Raw genomic sequence first — 14,528 nt, 5'->3', positions numbered from 1 at the left:
AACATATTTAAACAATCATTTGAATCCTTTTTTATCTGCTTTTAGGAAAGGCTATGGTTGCCAAACTGCACTTTTAAAAATAATAGAAGATTGGAAAAAATCCTTGGATGAAAATAAATTTGTTGCTGCAATTTGAATGGACCTATCTAAAGCGTTGGATTGTCTCCCTCACGACTTGATACTGCTAAAACTTAAAGCATATGGTATGTCCGAACACTCAACGGATTTGCTAAAAAGTTACCTCTCACATAGAAAACAGTGTGTCCCTATGGGAAATTTAAATAGTCAGTTTTTACATCTATACAAAGGAGTTCCTCAAGGATCTATTCTTGGGCCGGTTTTATTTAACATTTTTATAAACGACATCTTTTATTTCATTTCAAATAGCAGCTTGTATAATTATGCTGACGACAAGACCCTTTCATACTCAGGACAGAATTTAACAGACGTTGTTAGTACCGTATTTTACCATGCATAGCGCGCGGTTTTTTACCTTCAAATTTCAAAATAAAAATTCAGTGCGCGTAATACATTGACACAACGCTTTCCTGGTTGCTAAATTGCAAAAAATCCATTTCGTAATCGTAAATCTTCACAATTGCCGCCATTTTTGTTATTGCAGAAAACTTCACCCTATAATGTTATAGACTGAAGGGGCCGTTGTCGAAACAACATATAGCGGGAAAGGTTAGGAATGAACGGGGTAGTAACAGTTTTGACAAAAATTAAAAGATGAAAAAAATGTCTTTGTTGGTGTTTTCTTCATTGATTGTTCATTAAAAAAATCGAGCTATATCGATCCCCGTGCGTCGCGGTATTGTAGTTTTTGTTGTCATGAAAACTCGTTGATTTACAACGCAAAACGTCTTATTTGAACTGAGGCTAATTATTTCAATCATATTTTTCAACTTCGCTTTTGCTTTATTTTGATAATTTAATCCAAAGTTTAATGTTAGCAATTCCGAAAATTTGCACTCTATGTGAATTGACAGTTTGACGTCATCAAAGGAAAGCCGCTTCCTGTCTGAAGCAATAAAGCGACAAGTTTCTCGCCGACAAAATTGGCTTCCTTTGTCTAGCAATCAACATGCCGAACCAATTGTGTGTTTGTTCCTCAATGGCAATCGTCCAATTAAATAATAGCACGTGCAAAGCTCCGCCTTCGAACCTTTTGAAGAAAACGGAGGTGGAGTTCAACGGTTAATTGAGCAAGTGTATTACGTAGGTTGAGTTCCGATTTGCCGAAATTACTCGGCCCTAAGCATTGAAACGACGAATACGTTTATCAATCATTTTCCGATCTCTGCATAAATATGCTACTGTGCGAGTATACTACGTAGGTTACAAACCAACAATAGAGATATAGACTCGTTTTATTTTCTTTCAATAGAGACAAACAAATGATATTTGTCAAATGGCTTTACGCCGATAACGCCAACTGTATTGGATTGAGCGTTCGGGTGTATTGTTTGTCTCACCATAATATCAACTAGACGCAGTGAAGGCGCGAAATACCGGGTCAAACTGGATTTAATGGGGAGCATCTCTTAATGGGGAAATATTTAAGTCGATGAAAAATAAAATGGGATCCACGGACGATTTGCGTAAAATTGGACATTGCGATGTTGCGGGTCTGCAGAAGAAGATGTCATACGATGTTGTGAGCGGCAGGTAATGAAAATGTTACACTGTTCAAATGTGAGTAATAGGTAATGGTGGTTCGAATTTAACGCGCAGGGGTCTTGAAAAAACACGCGCAGTGCGCAGCAATAAGGACATATCGGTGTTCACGAGAGAATAATCTTAAAAATTATCAAAAGATATAGTGCTATGCAACCCATGCTCCTGATCGTAAAAACGCTCCCTACTTTAAAACAAAAAATTAAGCGCCCGAAAAACTCAGATTAAATGATTGCGCAATATAATAATGGCGGCCATTTTCGGCCAAATTTTCGGGTTTTTGGTCTTGAATTCTTTTTTTTCTCCATTTTGGCTTTAAAAAATCGCATGCGCGTTATACATGGTAGCGCGTTATACATGGTACTCTTGAAGAAGATAGAAAAACATTAATAGCTTGGTTTTCAAACAATAAAATGCAAGCCAACCCAGATAAATTTCAAGGCATTGCCATTGGAAAAAAATCTAGAGAACATATTACATCCTTCAATCTAGGAAATAATCGTACTATTAAATGTGATGAAGAAGTAAAATTATTAGGTGTCACAATTGATTTTCAACTTAAATTTAATAGCCATATATCTAACATATGTAAAAAAGCCTCAAGGCAATTAAATGTTTTTAAAAGAATTGGAAAACACCTTTGTAAATTAGGTAAACTTACCATCTATCATTCTTTTATCCTATCTAGTTTTAACTATTGTCCTGTAGTATGGCATTACTGTGGGGAAGTAAATACAAAGAAAATGGAAAAAATTCAAGAGAGAGCATTAAGATTTATTTATGACGATTATGTTTCAACTTATGACGATTTATTGAATAAGTCAAAATTGCCTTCATTAAAAATTAGGAGACTAAGATCAATTATTTTGGAAACATTAAAAATAGTCAATAATCAAACTCCCATTTATCTTAATGACCTTGTAAATCTTAAATCTAATTCCTATTCTTTTAGATACACCAGAACTGCTGAAATCCACCAAGTAAGAACATCAAGTTACGGCATCAACTCTTTCCATTTCGGGGCTGCCAAACTGTGGAACTCTCTCCCCCAACATTTCAGGAACCAATTACATTTCAACCACCCTTCTCAAAATAAAATACACTTTTTAACAAAATACGCTTTAAAAAGTGTATTTTTTCTGCATTTTTACCGAAAAGTGTATTTTTTCTGCATTTTTTTCATAATTTAGTGCACTAAAGTGCATTTTTTCTGTATTTTCATTATCTTTAAGTGTATTTTACTGTACTTTAAGTGTATCTTCTGTAGACAAAGTGCATCTTTTTATGCAATAAGTGCATTTTTTCAATGAAGTGCATTTTTTGTGCATATTAGTGTATCTTATGATTTGCAAAAAAAATATTCTTTCTGTACGAGTGTAGTTTTAGTGCATCTTCATAAAAAAGAGCAACACTATAGCAAATAACTGAAGTTAAAGGACAGAGATATAGTGTTTAATAGGAGGATTGTACTGAATTCTTTTTTATCTTCACATAATGTTTATGGTCTTATTATTACAATTTGTCTGCTCATAAAATATGTGAATCAGTAGAGCAGCTTTTAAAGGGAAAAGTACAACTAAATCAGGCTGTGGGTAAATAATTAAAAATATTGAAAGTGTCAAAAAAATTATGTGGTCTTGCCAGAATCAATTATATCTTCACAACATAAAAAACAAGTATTTGAACTTTCTTACACTGATGTTTAACCCCAATTCAATTAATGTCTACCACATTGACTATTAACATACATTTTAAAAGACAATTTAAATACTATTTATAATATTATATTTATTTCCTAACACCATTCAGTATTTTATATTGAAATATTCACAATTAAATATAATATGCTAAGTGTGCTGTGTATTATTCAATAAATATCAGATAAGATCAGGATCAGATAAGAGATCAATTAGCATCATAAACACTAATCCCTATCAGTGCTCCATCTAGCCAAAACAAAGGGGTGTTTATAGAATTTTGATTGGTTCTGGGACCATCTATTTGAAAACAAACCACTTTTGATTGGTTGGAGCACAGCAAGTTATTTGGAGCACAGGAAGTTATTGTTGTAAACAATTTGGTTTCAGCAACTTAAATAGAGCTAAATTTTTAGGTATAATTCAGCAACATTAATTCTAGTGTCAAATGTCTTGAAATTCTTTCAGCACATGAACTATTGTGTGATGAAAACAATGTGTATTTACTACAATGTGTAAATCAACAATAAGTTTGTTGCAAAGAAGATTCAAAGTGGGTGGTTAAAGTGGTGTCCAGTCATTACACCCCCTGGACGTTACACCCCTGGTCATTACACCCACCAAGCCTGGTCATTACACCCACCAAGCCTGGACATTACACCCACCAAGATGTAAACATAATTGATTAGGTTCCTAAGGTGTGATCACACCTACCATGGGGCACACTTCACTTGATTAATGATGTTTCTGCTTTAATGTGTGTCCAATGGGGGTCTGTCCAAGTGTTTTTTTATTGTTTGTTTGTCTGAATGTCTGTCTTATTGATGTGCAGTGTTAATTGGGAAATAACAATTTTTTGGTGTGAAAAACATTTTTCTTTAATCTTTTCAAATAATTTGTTAATAATCAAAGTGTAATAATAACACCTAAAATTAAAGGAGTTTGTTCACACCATTATTATTAAAATTCATTTGAAGATGTTGTTGTTTGATTTTATGAATACTAAAGAATATTGCATCTTTATGTCGTGGCAAAAGAATATCAAAACATCAAACGTAACAAAGTTAATAAGACAAATACTCAATGCAAATTGTTTTTACTCATTGTCCCCATATATACCAGAACAATTTTAGAGAATATCATACTATAGGTATATATTGTTACTCTGTCAAAATGCCCCCAAAACAAATATTTTGGTGTATTGATTCAAATTGTAAAAAAAAGCGTGTTAATAGTTCTGATTTTGCTGTTTCATGTGATAATTGTGGATTATGGCAGCATATTAGATGTGGTGATACTGGTAAGTCATTTTCTTCTTCCTATTATAAACATTCTAGATCATTTGAGCTCCATGACATCATGCGATTTTGGACCTTAGGGCATTTTCCGTTTTTATCAAATGGTCTTGTAACTGATAAATAATTTAAAACACCAACTTGGTTTAAGCTTATTAGCTGCCCCATTCTTGACCAATTTATTTTTGTAAATACTCATTTATAAACTTTAACCTACACAATTATATAACTTATATAATTATTAGTCTCTATAAAAACATATCCATTAATTTTTAATAATTAGATAACTATTTGTTACATTTTAATCAACTACATCATGTGGAAAGTTTGGAATCCTAATTTAATACTTTCTTATTTTTACATAAATAAAATTCAATTTAATTGTCTTATGATTTACATTTTATTAACAAAAATATAATTTTTCTAAAAATATGATATGATATGTAACAGAATGGTATTTATGCAGGAAAAAGGAAATGGGTAGAGACATGAGGGATTATACATGTAATATATATTTTTGTTGTCATACAAATAATTAAGTTTATCTTATGTTGCATTAAGACTCATGCCCCAATTTAGTGTTTTAAATCATTGACACAGTTTTGTGTCATCATTTATGAAACACAGTTTGTAAAACTAACAGTAACACTGGGCCAAACACTGGGCCACTTAGATAAACATTGTACCTATTTGGGCCACATTAGGGCCAGACAAAGACCCTCTAACTGTTTATTAGGGGCCATAAAAGATACACAGACTATTGCCAATTAGGGCCCTCCCATAAACTGTAAAAACATGCTTTGATTGCTACAGTAAGTGACAGATTCCTGTTAATTGTGTTTCAATATAAAAAAGGATTTCTTCACAGGCTTTTTCCGCCCTATGCCACGGGTCCGAAATTCGGCCCCATTCCCAATGCAAATCTGGTTTTTTTTTCCCAATTGAAAAAAAAAATCCCAATTCAAAAAAAAAAAAAAAAAAAATTTTTTTTTTTTTTTTTTTTTTTTTTACCCTTTAAATATATAAGTTGACCTGATCTGGTGTAGAAAATAGTAAGTATTGCATAATTAAATTATCTGTTGCCTTGAATTTGTTTTAAGAACTGTAAAATATGTAAATGATTATTTAAGACTTTCCTTTTTTTCCTCAAAATCCGGGGCTTCCCGCGATTTTTTTCACCTCAAAAAGGCCAAGCCTTTTCCCCAAATTCAGATTAAAAAACCTGCACTAATCACACATGTTCATAATATTTTGTAAAATTTTAATAATAAGTTATCAAAATAGTCGTTATTTACCAGTTAACGGCTTCTTTGAAATATAAGAAACACTGTTTTAAATAATTTACATGCGATAATTTTTCCCAATTGAGCCAATTTTGCGATTAATTTTTTTCCCAAAATGGGGGTTTTCACGACGCGAAATTCCCAAAATTCCAGTGTGGCGTTTTCCCAAAATGGAGCGGAAAAAGCCTGCTTCAATGATCCCTCATTATCAATTCTGACTTTAAAGTTTAATGATATTATAATTAATAAAACAACTGTCACTTTAAAGTATGCAGTAAAATTTTATATATCATACTGTGACAATATGTTACTTCTATTTCAATATCTAACAAACTAACTGAAACCAACAGATATAGGATATTTTTACTTTATTAATACTTGCTTTAAATTAATAGCAAGTTACCTCCTTTTGTTTGAGTGATATGAAATAGCCTAAGGGCATATTTGCTTCATTGTCAATATCAGAGACATAACACTGCATGCATTTTATGCACTGCTAATCAAATAGATATATCAATAGATAAGTGAAATACTATGGTTACTACAATAGTAATAAAACTATTGATGTTCTATCTAAAACAGGTGTGATACACTGAGATAAAGATATTGCCTTAGTCCTTATATATTTGAGGCCGTTTCCAAAAATAATAAAGAATTATTTTTTATAGCTTTAAAGATTTTTTTTACAATAAATTACTTACAAAAAAAACGTATCAATTTCAGAATAATGATTGATTTAATATCGTATTTGATTAAAATCTTCTTTTGTGATGTTTACATGCTATAATTTTCAAACGACCAGTATTGATCAGTAATACCCAGTAATGACCAGTACTTACTTTGTATTTAACCGGGTATTTACCGCCAGCCCGGTTAATACTCAATTGACCGATCAATATGCCAACCCTGATATAACAGTATGCAAAATTAAAAAATTTGAATATATCATAAATACTTGTTGCACAATACATAGGTGTTTTAAATTTGTTCTGTACAGGAATCAGCAGGAAAGAGTATAAGCAGGCTGTAGAACAAGGGCTTGACATTCCTTTCAAGTGTCTCCCCTGTCTTCTGCAAGAACAAAATGTTATTAATGATGCATCACGAGACGACACTCAGGAAATGGAGCCCATGGACGTCCAACTACATGATGACCTTGAACCTGAGCCTTCACTTGTTGATCTGAATGAGTCTCTTGATGATGCCAATCCACGGAGCGTCCCCCAAAAGCACTGGAGGCTGAGTTGGACATTGACCAGCTGGTTGATAATACAGTAGTGTTGGCAGACGGCAAAGAAACCAGTATAGGGAATGTGACAGGAAGATTTTTTATGCCTGGAGAAAGTATGAGGCCAAAGACTCTTGAGATTAGTGAGTAGGTTGTACGGTGCGGCTGAATATAAAGTATAGAAATTGTCTAGAATTGTGAAATCTCACTAGTAGGAAGTGTATATACTGTTTAAAGTGAAATGGGATTTCTTGGCAATATTATTTTAGTTTTGTTATTTCTGTCTGTATATTCCTGAAAAAAAGTATTAATGATTTAGATGCATATTATTACATTTTGGTGAAATAAAAAGAAATGTATAAATTTAAGATTGTGTTTTGTTTATTCTTAATATTTTTTTTATTTATCATTTTTTGAAATTTATTTTCAAAGTTTTTTCTGTCTGATTATTCTTGAAAAAAATATCATGATTTAGATGCATATTATAACATTATGGTAAAATAAAAATAAATGTATATGAATTAAGATTGTGTTTTGTTTATTCTAAATAATTATTGTATTTATCATTATTTTATTTTGTTTTCAAAGTTTTTTCTGTCTGTATATTCTTGAAAAAATTATTTATGATGTAGATGCATATTATTACATTATGGTGAAATAAAAATAAATGTATATGAATTAAGATTGTGTTTTGTTTATTCTAAATATTTATTTTATTTATCTTTATTTTTATTTCTTCAAGTTTTTTCTGTCTGTATATTCTTGAAAAAAAGTATTTATTATTTAGATGCATATTGTTACAGTCATTAAATAATTTGAGCAACCATTAATCTCATCAGTGTCATCTTACATGACAAATCCAATTAGTGGTTCATAAGTTGATAACACCTTTCTAATCTAATCAATATCTTGGTGGGTGTAATGTCCAGGCTTAGTGGGTGTAATGACCAGGCTTGGTGGGTGTAATGACCAGGGGTGTAACGTCCAGGGGGTGTAACGACTGGAAATCGTTAAAGTGATCAACAACTGCAGTTTTTGTTTTTTTGGAATGCTGAAGAACAGCTGTAACAGGTTTGTATTTTCATTTCTGCATCTCTTTTTAATTAAATTAATTATGATCATTATCATATTTATGTTTTGTCACTGGGAAATGTAACTGGATGAGTAAATGTAAAGCAATTTTAAGGAAAAAAACACCATTTGAATTATTATGGCTGTATTTTATGGTTATTGTCATCTTAAAATTTATTTATACCTATTTCTTGTCATTAATGAACAGATTTCTTTCCCCCATATTTAATCAGAACTTTAATATTTTATATTTGAAGGTTAAACCCCAAGGTGAAATTTACATTGATCGGAAGATCCATTGGACAGAATGTGCATCATCGCCTGCCAAAAAAGGGAGCAAAAAGGGGACTACCTGATGTATGGACATGTATACCAGGCCAACTTGAGGGGAACAGGAGTGGGAAACCGTGCCCTGTAGCTTGTCCTTGACCAAGAAAAGATGGATTTGTTGAGAGGTAAAACTATATAATAAAGGTTATTGCAATTCAAAGAAGTCACACTTCCGACCAGTCCACACAGCCAAAGGAGACCACATATATTAGTACATTTATTAACAGTATTTTCCATCAAACGTAATTTCTTTAAATTATTTATGAAAAGAGTTAAGTCACATGTGATCATGAGATTAAAATTGCAAAAATAAACAAACAAAAACAACAAGCCAACAAACTTGTTTTGATTTAAATTTATGATATTTATAGCAACTGTTGAACAAGATTACCATAACAGCAATATTTAACACTTACATTATAAAATATCTTTCAGGACCTGATCTCAAATGAGATCATGCACGAGAAGCGCCTCGCAGACCATGACAGTAGTATTCAGACCTGATCAGCTGGTGAAGTGCTCTATAAAGGGTTGTTTATGAATGCATTCTTTGTAAGGAACAGTGTATAACAACAAATATAGTGACAGGGGCTAAGCTGCTAAATATTGTCAGCATGTATGCAGTGATTTTCTTTGGAAATTCAAAACAACCTGTACGTACTGGCTCTCAGAAGGGCATGTTTTAGCGCAATAATGAACAAAAAAGGAAGATCTTAAAAATAAGGTATAGATTTATATAAATTTCATGAATACTGTTCATTTTTCATATATTAGGATCCAGAATATGATTGAATTAAATGTGCTGCTTTTGTCCATATTAAAAAGGGATTTGGAATTAATGTAATATATAAAAATCTAGTAAATGATAGGGAAAACATTTCAGCTTAAGGAGGGGAAATCTTTAATATTTTTGAAGTGGAAACCACCTGTATTTGGCTGTTAATCAGTTACCGATAATCAGAGGGGAGAAAAATCACTGGTATGAGCTTGATATTTTCAATTGTTAATTCCAGATAGGCAATAGCCCGTTTGAATCCTCTCTTTTATGTAGATATGTAACATTTGTTTTTGTTTTTTAAGGTTTAACATTCCAATAAAAGTGTGTATTTATCTATTGAATTGTACTTTTTGTTTTTTATGTATGTGTTTACACTAACCTTTCATTTAAAGAATGAATGCTGACTTCAAAATGCTGGGATTTTTTTTAAATTTGGTTAATTTTTAAGCATATTAATTTGAAGTGATGAAAAGTACACTTGAGCGTATAATGCGCTTAAAAAATTCACTTCCAACACTTCAAAAAGTGTATCATTTGTATGACTGAAAATGCACTCAAGTGTATTAATGCGCTTAAAAATTCACTTTTAATATTGTTAGGTGTATTATTTGTATGACCGGGAATGCACTCAAGTGTATTAATGCGCTTAAAAAAATTCACTTTCAATTTTGTAAGGTGTATTATTTGTATCAGTGGAAATGCACTCAAGTGTATTAATGCGCTTACAAAAATTCACTTTGAATACTCAATGAAGTGTATTATTTGTATGACTGGAAATGCACTCAAGTGTATTAATGCGCTTAAATAATTTGCTTTTAATTCTGTAATGTGTATTATTTGAATGACTGGAAATGCACTCAAGTGTATTAATGCGCTTTAAAAAATTTACTTTGACCATGAAGTGTATTATTTGTATGTCTTAAAATACACTCAAGTGTATAAATGCACTTAAAAATAAACTTAAGCGCACTTATTATCATAATAAACGCACTTAAGTGTATTATTTCGTGGAAAAAAAATACACTTAAATGTATAAACACACTAGTAAAAAGTGTTTTTTTTAACAGATTAAAATGCACTTGTTAAGCAAAAAATACGGTGCCAATAACATGCGCATTAAATGCGCATTTAATGTGCATTTAATGCGCATTAAATGCGCATTTAGTGCACTTTTTCGAGAAGGGCAGTTCTCCAGTTTGGTTAGCTCATGGGACGGTGAGAGCTGCCGCTGCTCCTATTGCATGTATCAACCATATTTGCTTAATTTGGCTTTTTTGTTGTTGCTTGCATGCTCTATGTTTTCATGCATACTGGGATATATGTTTGTTCATGCAACGATACTGATTATTAAATATGTTAGTTGCTTAAAAAAATCTTTTTATTTGGCTTTTTGTTGCTAGCTCGTTTAAGGTGCTACATTTTTTAGATTTTGTTGCTTGCTTGCTTTTGTGTTGCATGCACACTGTGATATACGCTTTTCTTTTTACTCATGCAACGAACCTGATTTTAATATAAATACACTGTAACTCCAATATAACGCGGATGACGGGGTCCAAGCCACGCAACAGCTTATAAACGGACAGCGTTATAAGTTTTGAGCTTATTTATTTAAGGGGGTTATAAAAACAGGCATAGTATGACCTATAATATAGATCCTGTGTATTGTCATGATGTGTTGTCATCCGCAAATACATGCATATAAACCGAACCGAACGATAACAGTATACATACCGCTTTTCTTATGTGCACATTTATCCGATAATCCAATATAATAACAACATCACTTACAAAAAAATAATCTTAAACATTTATGACAAGAAATATGTTTACGAATTTCATAAATAATTTCATATGCCTACGCCATTTTTCAGAAAAATAGCACAGTGCATTATGGGACACAGCTTTCATTGGAAGAGCGAATTTAAATTTAGATTGAATGCAATACGATACATGTACAAAGAAATGTTTGATTGCGTCATATGCAGCATTCGTGCTTCCCGTGGATTTTCTGATAACTGGCAAAAATTAAAGTGAATCTCTGTTAAAATTTCACTGCGTTAGCATGTAAATAAATCGTCAGGATTTTTTAATTTATTTTTCGTATACGTACTGAAACATTAAACATACACACAGATCTTTTTATTTATCGAGCATGTATAGCATTTAATAAACGATAACACACTTACACAGCCATAGTTTATAACAATGAAATACAATACACGAGAAATACAAAAGGTAATCGTTTTGAATAACTTTAATGTGATAATTATTCCGCTTGCACTTACCTTATTGAAATTAGCGAACCGCTCTGATAGGGAATACATGTAATACACACTGACTCGTGAGTTTTCACACCTTTATTGACATTACACAACAGATTAGTTTACACCAATTAGCTGTCGAGTGTCGTTTAACCTCTAATCGATTAAAATCAGTTAAACGGACGGATAAAGCAATCAAGCTGTGATGGCCGCCTCTTTGAATTTTCTGAAAATACATGAAGTTGCATGACATGGATTTGAATCAGAAATGGAAGGTTGGAGAAAAAACGGGATCCAAGCACCCCCCGCGTTATATTGGACACAGCGTTATAACGGACCGCACTATATTGGAGTTACAGTGTATGTAAGTTAAATCATTATAAAGTAAAATATACTTTCATTAAATATGTAAGTGCTTAAATTTTGGCTTTTTGTTGCTTGCTTGTTTAAGTTGCTAAAATTTTGGCTGCTTGTTGCTTGCTTGTTTCTTATGTTTCATGCACACTGTGATATATGCTTTAATATATAAAAGCTTAATCATTATTAAGTAAATATACTTTCATCATAACTATTGTAAATTCTTTAAGTAAATAATTATGTTTTAATTACAAGCTTACTTTTTTTTTATATGTGTTTATATCTTTTATATAGCTGCTAAGTTATTATATAGTTGCTATGTTATTTTATAGTTACTAAGTTATTATCATGTGCTTTGTTAGTAAACTGAATATGCCTTTGATATTATAACAAGAAATATGAAAATTTATTTATTTATGCCTTGTACATAACCATATCACCATTTGTATGTGTCGGTCAATAGCTATACATAGATAATGTTATACTGTTATTCATTGTTAACCGACTTGAAATAAAAGTTTGTATCTTGTATCTTGTTGTACAGCCAGGCTAAACCGAAAGTAAAAACACTACTTTAAATCAAATTATCTACGCTATGTTGCACAGTGCGAATTTTGTTGTCAACAAAACGTTAACAAAGGTACGAATTTTATGTTGAGTAAACTAATGTTCATACTTACAATGAGGTTTTGAATCGATGCACGATGAGATGATGAAATGATTTTAGAAAAAATCAGCGCATTGCCTATCAGTATCACAACCCTCATCCGGTTTCGTGTTATTGTTGAAGTTGTTATTGTTTGCAGACGATACCATACACTGTTTTTCCCAAAGGCTGCACACCAACAAACATAAAAAATTATATTTAAAACTTCAATATTTCGAAATAAAAAAATAATTGCACATTTAAGCATTAGTCGAGCAACAATGGTTTCGAGTGATTTAGATCGAGTGTTGATAAACAACGTTAACAAGGTAAAAATCCGCGAAATTGGTAACACTGAACACGAGCGCGCGACAAGTTCGTCATTTCCGTTAAGATAATAATGGCAGCCTCCCTGAAAAGGTCTCTGTAAAACAGAAAACGTTTTCATAATAATAATTTAAAATGAATGGGGATGATAACAAAATTGTGCATAATTCTATGCATTATGACATTTCAAACGTGTGATGCTAGGCATGTGAACATAGTTGTGCGCCATCAACAATTTTTCTTCGTCGAAGGCGATGCACCACAAACGCATGTTAAACTTCATCCTATGCACGAGAAATTATTGGAGCTCGACGATGTTGCTGGGCCTGATAATGAAAAGCCAACATATTTTGATGTCAAATCCCAATCGTCTCAAGTTGAGGACGACGGGTATACTAATGATGTGAGACATTACAATCAAACAGCCACCGAAGCAGACAAAAACATAAATTTAGAAAACAATTTAAATTATCACGATCGTGTTGATGATGAAGATTTAAATGAGGACCTATCCACAGAAAATAGTGAAGATGACATCAACTTGAACGATAAAGAAATCGAACTATCTGCTGAGCGAAAAGATTTATCTAATCGCGATGATAATTTGCCGATTTATAGAGACAGTGTGAAGTATATAGACGCGGAAAGTAACACACAACACACTTTTCAGCCGATTTTGAAGAAACGCCTCCAGTTTCGAAATCGGAGTCGCAAAAAACGATCTGCACGTGAACAATGGCGCAACTCGCTACCAGGAGCGAACCCGAAAGACACCGTAAGCTCTCGAAACGAGGAGCCAGATGTTTGGCAGGCAGTATCCGACGATGATTTACGTAAAACTAACCTAATGCAATACAAACACATAGCAAAATACGTTGGAATGACTCTCTTGTCTGTGGTAGGCTTTGTCTTCATCGGTGCATGCTTCATTCGCGACCCAATAGCGTGCATATTCGCGTTCGGCACTGGGTGTCCGTGCTGTATAATATGCTGCCCGTGCATACGTTCGTTCACCGATAAGTATCTCAACGTCAAACGGTTGGTACGAGATTCCATGAACCGGTATATGCCAGGAGTGATAGTGAAGGATGACGGGACTCTCGATTACTACGAACCTACGACAGAAGAACTTGAAATTATGATGGAAATTATGGAGGAAATAATGGATTAAACACTTAAAATTACATTTCATATTAGTTGTACATTGTTTAATATGCTATTATGTAAATTGTATGATTCATTTTTGCGCTAAACAAACACATATATATTGTACGATTGTTTTAATGGCTCATCTTATTTATCGGAGAAGAAAATGTGTTTTGGTCTTACATGAATAATACACATTCATTATATTTGGCAATTAGTCTATATTTTACCGGGAATATGTCTTCAGGAACAGTATTACCAAAAATGCATTTTCTTAATCATGTATCTGTTTGTCTAAATAATCCAGACATACTACTAAGTCTCTCAGGTCGCGGCCTATGGCACGGAAAAATGTAAGCGACACTTCATTGAAAAGTGTCGTTTTCTTTTTACGTTAAATTTTATGTTTATTTATTGATCTTTGGGTAT

The 14,528-nt window shown here is 32.4% G+C and overlaps 2 protein-coding genes and 2 long non-coding RNA genes across 5 annotated transcripts in view; 2 read left to right on the top strand and 2 right to left on the bottom strand.

The window, feature by feature from the left end:
* Positions 1-12,824, bottom strand: part of LOC127862037 (uncharacterized) — a 28,182-nt gene extending 15,358 nt beyond the window's left edge. The window contains exons 1-2 of one of the 2 annotated variants that reach the window (XM_052400972.1): positions 12,661-12,788; positions 11,648-11,849 (exon numbers count right to left, since the gene is read on the bottom strand). In XM_052400972.1, the coding sequence (XP_052256932.1) occupies positions 11,648-11,686 (39 nt within the window). In that variant the 5' untranslated portion in view covers positions 11,687-11,849; positions 12,661-12,788. Of the gene's footprint in view, positions 1-11,647; positions 11,850-12,660 lie in introns of both variants that reach the window. The other variant, XM_052400970.1, reaches the window with a different exon arrangement.
* The window catches only part of LOC127862065 (uncharacterized), a 486,885-nt gene that overhangs the window by 360,972 nt on the left and 111,385 nt on the right, over positions 1-14,528 (bottom strand). The window lies entirely within an intron of this gene.
* LOC127862062 (uncharacterized) lies at positions 8,563-9,212 on the top strand. The gene is made up of 2 exons (XR_008040408.1): positions 8,563-8,709; positions 9,020-9,212. It is a non-coding gene; the product is annotated as an uncharacterized LOC127862062 (long non-coding RNA).
* LOC127862042 (uncharacterized) lies at positions 13,000-14,305 on the top strand. Its single transcript, XM_052400986.1, has one exon. It carries the CDS (start codon positions 13,093-13,095, stop codon positions 14,122-14,124), a length of 1,032 nt encoding a protein of 343 aa, XP_052256946.1. The 5' UTR covers positions 13,000-13,092; the 3' UTR covers positions 14,125-14,305.

Source organism: Dreissena polymorpha, chromosome 16 (assembly GCF_020536995.1).
Source record: "Dreissena polymorpha isolate Duluth1 chromosome 16, UMN_Dpol_1.0, whole genome shotgun sequence".
Taxonomy (NCBI): domain Eukaryota; kingdom Metazoa; phylum Mollusca; class Bivalvia; order Myida; family Dreissenidae; genus Dreissena; species Dreissena polymorpha.
The sequence above is the reverse complement of the archived record's forward strand: the minus strand, read 5'-3'. Positions and strand labels throughout refer to the sequence as shown.